Source organism: Copadichromis virginalis, linkage group LG11 (assembly GCF_057382275.1).
Source record: "Copadichromis virginalis isolate Kocher_CV1m ecotype Utaka linkage group LG11, C_Virginalis_male_GT1.1, whole genome shotgun sequence".
In the NCBI taxonomy this organism is placed as follows: Eukaryota; Metazoa; Chordata; class Actinopteri; order Cichliformes; family Cichlidae; genus Copadichromis; species Copadichromis virginalis.
In genome coordinates, this window is record NC_140628.1 from 19907848 (window position 1) to 19916205 (window position 8358).

At 38.3% G+C, this 8358-nt stretch overlaps 1 protein-coding gene across 1 annotated transcript; it reads left to right on the forward strand.

Moving 5' to 3' along the window:
• The first annotated feature begins 454 nt into the window (after window positions 1–454).
• Window positions 455–5635, forward strand: LOC146698413 (sialic acid-binding Ig-like lectin 14). The gene is made up of 9 exons (XM_085473498.1): window positions 455–503; window positions 727–1083; window positions 2463–2753; window positions 4178–4426; window positions 4509–4769; window positions 4857–4944; window positions 5030–5122; window positions 5256–5325; window positions 5401–5635. The coding sequence occupies exons 1-9, from the start codon at window positions 455–457 to the stop codon at window positions 5434–5436; spliced, it is 1494 nt and encodes a 497-aa protein (XP_085329624.1). The 3' UTR covers window positions 5437–5635.
• Window positions 5636–8358: the final 2723 nt, after the last annotated feature.

Sequence of the window (8358 nt, forward strand, 5' to 3'; positions counted from 1 at the left end):
GACATCTGGCAGAGCCAGGTTAGAATAAGCACAGATATTTGTGCTCAATGGAAGATGCGAGGCAAGATACAACATACGCTTAAAGAGATGACAAATACCTCGTACATCATTATTATTATTATTATTATTATCATTATTATTATTATTACGTTACATATGAAATCTGAAATTCAACTTGTGAAAAATAAAATGTGTTATTTTATAATCTTATAAATCTTCTTAACACCCCTTTGATAAAATCTTGGCAAATCATTCAAAAAAGGATAAATATTGATACGTATGACCTGCTTCCCCATTCTACACTTTATAAATTCACAGAAATTGTGGAAAAGTGGATCAAGTGAGTATTAAAAGCAGAACGGAAACTTGACATCACTTGTCCATAGAGGAAATAAAAGCACCCACACATACACACATTTGTTATTTTATTTAGATGTGGAAATAAGAAGAAGAGATGGATGTTTGGCAGTGGCTTTTGTTTTTCATATGCATTTGCGTCAAAGGTATGATACATTTTGCACAATGTGTATGAATAGAGGTAATGTTTACTTACTTATTTGCCAGTTACAGAACTGAACAGTCAGTTGTGTCTTATAATGCATCTTTTGTTGTCCAGGCAGTTTTTAGGGAATCGGCATTTTGTTTCATACATTTAAGATTCCTGTCTCTTGTTGATCAACCTGTTTCTGTGCTTCATTTCTTCACACTTTGTGCATTTTATTACAGTTACTCAAACAGAAGCGTCATCTTGGACTATTGCTGTCCCATCCTCAGTAAAAGGTCTCCTTGGGTCATGTGTGGTGATCCCTTGCTCTTATAACTACCCAAATGCAAAGGTCCAAACATTCACAGGGATTTGGACCAATGATGGGAATCAAGTCATCTATCATCCAACTGAGTCTAAAATGCTGGAGCAGTATAGGAGACGAACAAAACTTCTTGGAGACATCAGCAAGAGTAACTGTTCTCTGATGATTGAAAATCTTCAACAAAATGATGGAGGGCCTTTTCACTTCAGGATTGAACTTGGAGGCTATAACAGTTTTTCCTACTTAAATAAGAAAGTCTCCATTTCAATGATTCGTAAGTAAAATGTTCATTAATATTGCCAATAATAAAATCGCATTTTCCAAGCTTAGTATTGTCTGTTTATTCAGTGTTGTTGCTAGTTTTTTGGTCTGAGCTGATTCATTTGTACTAATAACAGATACACGTTTGCTTTGTTACCTAACTGATTCAAACCTAAGCTCTGTCAATGCATTTATGAACCAGCAAATCAACCTATAACAGCACTTTATTATTAATATTATCCAGCAGTGTGTTCAGTGTCTGTGGCTTTTTTCCTCACATTTTGCTTCTGAAAGCCCAATGTAACTAATTACTTAGAACCCTGAAAGGCAGGTTTTGCGGTTAATACAAATTGATTTGGTTTAGAGGGTTTTTTTTTCTTTAATATTTCTGTTTTCATGTTCATCATTTGTGCTATTAAATCAGGCTAATTCATTTTATCTTTCAGTTTATGTGTGATGTTGCATCCAGTTCTTTGTTTTCCTACATTCTCAAGCTTGAAATCAGACTGAAAGTACATCTTGCATCGGTTTGGAAACATGCAGACATGGAAAGATTAAATAATTCCAAATGAAGCCACCACTCTTTTCCTGTTATATTTTCCAACCAGAGCTGATTCTTTTTTTCATGAACAGCAACTCAAACAAAACAGGAAATATCTTTCTTCCTATTCTTTCCCCCCATACGTCCTTGTAATATGTGTTAGTAATATACAGTATCTGCGTTATGCATTAATAACCTCACTAGACTCTGGTGGTGATTTTCAACACTTTATTCATGTTTAACGTATTTTCTGCACTATAAGTCACACTTAAAATCCTTGAATTTTCTCAAAAATCAAGAGTGCGCCTTATAATCCGGTGCACCTTATGTGTGAATTTTGGTTGTGCTTACTGACCTCGAACTGATTTCATGTGGTACGCTCAAAAATCTGTCAAAAAGTGCTTTCGTACGAAGCATGATGGGTTGTCAGAGAATTACAGCTACCGTACTCAGGAGCCTCGCGGTGTAATCTAGGTCCAAACTCTGCTTCAGGTCCCAAAGTCAAACAATCACTGCGGCATCACTGAGAGTTAATACCTGAGTTAAAGAATTGTTTCATCTTTAATAAAATGATCTGCGTTGCTGCTTTACCAGGTGTAACAATTAAGTTTAACATTTGCTTAATGTAATGTAATATGTAATTATGTATGAAAACAGACCCGTTCATCGACAGTGCATCTTATAATCCGGTTCACATTATGGTCTGAAAAATACAGTATCAACAAATTTAATTAATATGAGGAAGGCACGTTCATAAGTCAAAGCTTTATAAAATACAGTATCAACTGCCGAGTACATTAAGTGTTCTCTCAGAAAATTTTTATTATTCATGATCTTTCTTGTTAACACAGGTGAACCAAATGCCATTGATTTTTCTGCGCATGAGGACATAAAGGAGGGTCAACCTGTGTCTGCATCCTGCTCTGTGTTTCACTCCTGCCCCACATATCCACCAGCTTTTCACTGGAGTCACTCTGGAGAGCAGCATTTTCAAGCACAGAAGCTTCATGATGGCCAGTGGAAGGCAACATCAATTTTAATGTTTCGCTCAAACCGCACTGATCACAACAAACTGTTACAATGCAGAGTAACATACCACGGAGGAAAGCACCAAGAAACATCCAAGACCCTTAAAGTAAAATGTAAGTGTGCATTTCTAAATATGTGTTGATGATAAAAGACAAATTCCTCAAGCATTTTAAAAACTAAAATTTGTGCAGTACTTTTTGATGTTTCATTTACATGTTTAAACAGACAAAAGAAAGTCCAAATAAACAGAAAGGGGATTATATGTAAAGCAGAAGCTAAGGGGGTCAAATGTCAAATGTTCCAGCATGATTGGTGACGTGATACATTTCATTTCAGCAGTGAATGTGAAGTTGTGTTACCATTTAAAAAAATTAAATTATTACAGTCTAATTTTTGCAGCTTCTGCATCTAGCTTCAGTCAGAGTCACAGGATTCGCAGTCATCATGACTCATATAGATTCCAACCACAGTCAGCAATAAGATGTCTGGTATTTTCACTGGATGGGCATGTGAGAGAAAGAAGAGCAAATTCTGTCTGTGTCTCCGTTTATCAGTTATGACTTTATAATCATTAAATTGACTCATATTTTTTTTTAAGTCGTAATTTTATTCTTTTTTTCTTTAGCGTTTCTTAGTCAATGGTGATGTTAGTTTAGCAGTCTGTCTGGTCTCCATTGACCGAAATATATCAAATATTAGATGGACTACTTGGATATTTTGTTAGTTCATGGTAGGGTTGGGCGATATGTAAAAATTTTCCAACCGACAATCGTCAGTCCAATAATCGACAATGGGCGAGTCACCCATTTTTGATGGGTGGAGCCATGTAATCATGCACGGACTGATTTGCGCGTTTACAACATAAAAGAAGTTCAAGCATGGGCAAACTAATTTCCCAAAAAATTTAGAGCGTTAAAGCGGTCATCACGATTAACGAGGTTAAAATTTTTAATGCACTAAACCCATCTGGATAGGTTAATTGTTATTCGCTTTTATCATGATGATGGCACGTTAACGCTTACAGCACAAAGAAATATATAAAGGCTTTAAACCACATGAAGGGGGTAAACCTAAGGATGTAACCAAAGTGGTGTGCCACTTGTGCAGACATATAGTGTGAGCAAAGTACTTAAACATGACTAACCTGCATGAGCATGTACGTGTCCACCATCCGGCTGAGTATACTTGGCTGTCACCAGCTTCTGCAGCTCCATCAACAAGCATTTCGGCGCACTCTGAGGAGGGTGCATTTGCTCACTGTTAAAACAGCGCTGTTTCTTTCTGTTGACTGCTTCTATTAGCTCCATCATTCTTAGCAAACTTACTCATTGGCAAATAAATAAATTGCCTATCGCCGATGGGCTCAGCCTATCGTCGATATATTTGTCCAATCAGAACCTTGCTGACTTTGGCAACTGCTTGAAAATTTACTCTAGTACTACCATTATGTCAAAATGCTTAATGAAACTCAGCTTTTACCTCACTGTGTAAAATGATACAAAATGCTGCAGAGTAAGGGTTAAATGTTTCTATGCAGATGCTCCAGTGAATGTGAAGGTCGAGTACCAGTCAGATGTGAATGAGGGAGAGACTGCACACCTGAAGTGCTCCAGTGATGCAAACCCTGTCAGCAGCTATGAGTGGCACAGTGAAACTGGTGTTCTGCTGAATAAGGGGCAAACCTACACAATGTCAAATGTCTCCAGACACTCAGAGCCCGTGTACTGCACTGCTGTTAATGAAGAAGGACGAGTCAAGTCAAGCACCCTGAAGCTCAATGTGTTATGTAAGTAAATAATAGAACAAATATAACAACAAAAGATGAATGCATGGATATATGTTTCTAATTACATTTGCTGTTCTTACAGATGGCCCTGACATTGAGACTTACTCTAAGTGCTCCTCATATAACGGCATAGTAAAGTGTGATTGCATTGTACAGTCCAGGCCCCCCAGCATGGTCCATTTTGTTCTTGGTGACAGAGTCCTGCCAAGCACCACAGTAGAGACAAATGGCTCTGTTACTACTGGGACTCTGCAGACAGACTTTAGGTCCTTTAGGTTTGTTCACTGTCTGGCAAACAACACGCTGGGAAATGCTAACCTCACACTCTCTTTACCTGTTAATGGTAAGTAAAAATGTCAAAAATAGAACATAAATTCTTTTTATTCAACATTTCCATGACAAAAAACACAGTATGTTTTTCTTTCTTCAGACAACATGCAATATATCTTTATTGCCTCTGGAACAGGTGTCATTTTGCTCATTATTTTGATAGCTACTGCTGTCGGAGTTAAAAAATGGTGAGTCATTAAACAAATTATTGTAATATCATTAAAGGTAATGCCAAAAAACTCAAACAAAAACACCCAAACATATTTCTGCTAGCACGCGGAGATCAGGAGAGACACCACCATCTGACCTGAGCACAATGAAGTCAGAGAGACCTGTAGAGATCCCTCATTATGCCCCAGCAAGGAGGTATACATTCTTCACCTTAATTAGCAAACAAACAAAACTTTTGATTAAATGTAACCTAAGGAGGAGTGACTGAACTTCATTTTCATGTAGATAAGAAAAAAATCTTGTGTGCTTTTCTTTATTGTTTCTGCAGGAAAGAGAACTATGAGGATGCCCATTGCAATGACATTTACACCAATTTTCATGTATATGGCAACGTAGGGGTGAGTTAGGTTTTCTTCATTTGTTATGTGCCTGCATCAAACAATGGAATGAATTAAACTTATTTTTCTATGCAGACCGACTTGGATGAATCAGTATACGCCAATGTGTAACATCTGTGAAAGACCAGCTGCAGTCCATGTTTGTGTCTTCAGATGGAAGTCAAGGAAAATGTTTAAAAAAATCCTTATGCTATTTTCATCTTATATCACATATGTTATTCCAGTTGTTCATTAAGTGTTTTATCATCAGTCTCCCCGCAAAGGGAAGCGAGTATGTAGTCGATTCTGTCTATTTGTCTGTCTGTCTCATTTCCACTCTCTTTTTAAATAGGGAGTGTTTAGTGGTTGTGAAATTAAAGCAATTTGTCTTTCTGGGATTGTGTACCAACTTCAACACAGAATGCAGAAAAGCACACTGTAGTGTATGAGTGTGATTGGTATTCTTGGTGTCTAATATCTTTAGGCATCAACTAAATACAGGAAACCCTGTATTGACTATAACTTGAGGTACAGTCATTCTGCTTAAAAAAATAAAACAACAAAAAAACAAACAAACAGAAAAAGTATTTAAAATGTGTTTAAAATGTTACATCTTTTTTAAATCAAACTCATAATTTACAGCGGTTCGAAAACATCTTTGCTCCCTTCCCGATTTCCTATTTTTTGTGAGTTTTCCACACTTAGATGTTTCAGATCAAACAAATGTAAATATTAAACAAAGGTAACATATGTGCTAGCAGCACAGATGGAGCACTTGGCGAGACACAGGAGGCAGCTGACCACAGGCAGTTTTTGTGACACGAAAGAGTCCACCCAGACCGATTCTATGAGTTTTGTACAGGTGACTCGTGTCATTCAGAGCAGAGACTTGCAATGATTCAGCCAAGGTGATTAGAAGAATGCTGGGCTCTTTTGCTAATGATTGATCAAGGAACCTTTGTTCAGCTCCAGAGCAATCAGGGCATGACAAAAGTGAGTGTGAGTGTTAAAGGTGAGTTCGACCAGGCACCTAGGTTGTGGTAGGGAAGCTTCATTTATTTTGCCCGCTAGTATCTCTACAATTACTGGTAAGCAAAATCTTCTGGCCACAAGGGACAGGTGGTAATGACGTGCCCCTTTCTGCCACCATAAATACTCACTGACCATCAGCCACCTTCTCCTTACTGAGGGTCAGAGGCAAGCCCACCAAGCTGCATGGGCTGCGCTTCGGCATTTGTAGGCTCGCTTCTCCCTGGGCTGTGCTCCTCCAAGTCAGGTCCTCCAAACTCCCGAGGAGAACCCGCTAACTAGTTGCTGGAACAGGACAGGAATCTGCTGGGTCCATTAATGACTGGATTTCTTCATCAGTTTTGCTGACTGGTGGAAAAACAGGACCCAAAACCATGACTTCCACAACAGGGACCGTGAGTTTATTTACAGTGTAAAACCAAAGTGAAAACAGTCCAGCAAAACGTGATTCCCTCCATAATGATCGTGCCGGCTTCTTTCACACGTGCTCTCCACAGTCCCCTCAGAAATATTTACAAAAACTAAGAGTTCTCTCCAAAATTCCACAGTTTTCATGGGCACACAAGGAGACAGAAGTTAGTTTTCTTTACCAAGACAAGACATGATAAGATCACCTTTTGCTAAAGCAAAGGTTTCATTAACTATTGTCAATCAATGTTCCAACAACAACTGAAGATCAGCCACTTTGTTAAATAGTGCCCATGGATGAGTTCATCAGCTGCAGGTGAGTGTGATTATCAGTAGGTTCAAGGAAACAGAAACAGAAATGGCAGGTCAAGCCAGCAAGAACAGAGGGGCCATGACAACTGCTCAAGTTTAATTTGTGAATCTGCGAATTCAGTCAAAACTAAGGGCAGTGGAGATCTGTGTACAGCGAGAAAAGAGAATTTCATTAATCTCATGTTAATCTGATCAAATTAACAACATTTTTCATTGATAAAACTTTTAAAGTTCTCCAATTTGACTGGAACACAACATGAAGGTTAAGGTACTGTCATGATCCTTCATAAGACACAACAAAAACTATAACTGCACATTTTCATTCTCATTGAGTTCTATAGATATTGCATATTGTTGCTTTCAGTGTTAGGAGAGATAGTACATTCTCCTGTAACATCAACCTAATATTGCTTGATTGATTCCTCTTGACAAAACAATATCACATAAATGATTAACAAAACTATCAATTTCTTGATGCATGCTCAATCATCCAGGAAAGTAAATCTCCAAAAGTTGATTCTGTTCATCTGGGTGTAACATTTTCAGTGGGAGAAACGTTTCATCACTCATCCAAGTGACTCCCCGATTTATACATCGGGCAAACCAAACAGCCTCTGGCAAAGCGGATGGCACAACACAGAAGAGCTACCTCGTCAGGCCAGGACTCTGGAATCTATTCACACCTACAGGCCAGTGGACACTCTTTCAATGATGAGGATGTACACATCCTGGGCAGGGAGGAAAGCTGGTTTGAGCGCGGAGTCAAGGTGGCCACTTATGTGAAAAGAGAAAGACCATCTTTGAATCAAGGAGGGGGCCTAAGGGTCCATTTTTTATTTACCGAAAAAAAGACGATTTATTCATAACACACGTGAAAAGACCCAGGAAAACAGAGTTAATGATAAAAATAAGGTTTTGTATTGTTGATTGTCATTTATGCTTAGAAATATTTAACCATATATGCTTAGAGGTGTATAATTAATTGTGTAGTGATAGGATGTGTGATCTTTAGCAGGCTACAAAGGCTTGGTGTGCATTCCATCCTGGGAGCATGGGAAGAGGTCGTACCTGGTTTTATTGTTTTATGGTAGGATAAACGTAGCTATATCTGTTTTAGTCTAAGTGACTTTTGTTTAGATGAACTGCTGGACTTCCAGACGAGCAGGTTTAGGGAAGTCTTTATGGGGTCACACTCTGACCCCCCCCCCCCCCCCCACACACACACACACACACACAGTATTCTCATACACATGTATACCTATGTAAGATGTTATATGTTAATGACCCTATGCATATTCATGTAAC

What these genes read in the sequence shown, in the direction of transcription:
- LOC146698413 (XM_085473498.1), top strand. Translation starts at nt 455, where the DNA reads ATGGATGTTTGGCAGTGGCTTTTGTTTTTCATATGCATTTGCGTCAAA. An exon ending in GCTGTCGGAGTTAAAAAATG is followed by an intron (nt 4,945 to 5,029) that starts GTGAGTCATTAA and finishes TATTTCTGCTAG; the next exon opens with CACGCGGAGATCAGGAGAGA. An exon ending in CATTATGCCCCAGCAAGGAG is followed by an intron (nt 5,123 to 5,255) that starts GTATACATTCTT and finishes TTGTTTCTGCAG; the next exon opens with GAAAGAGAACTATGAGGATG.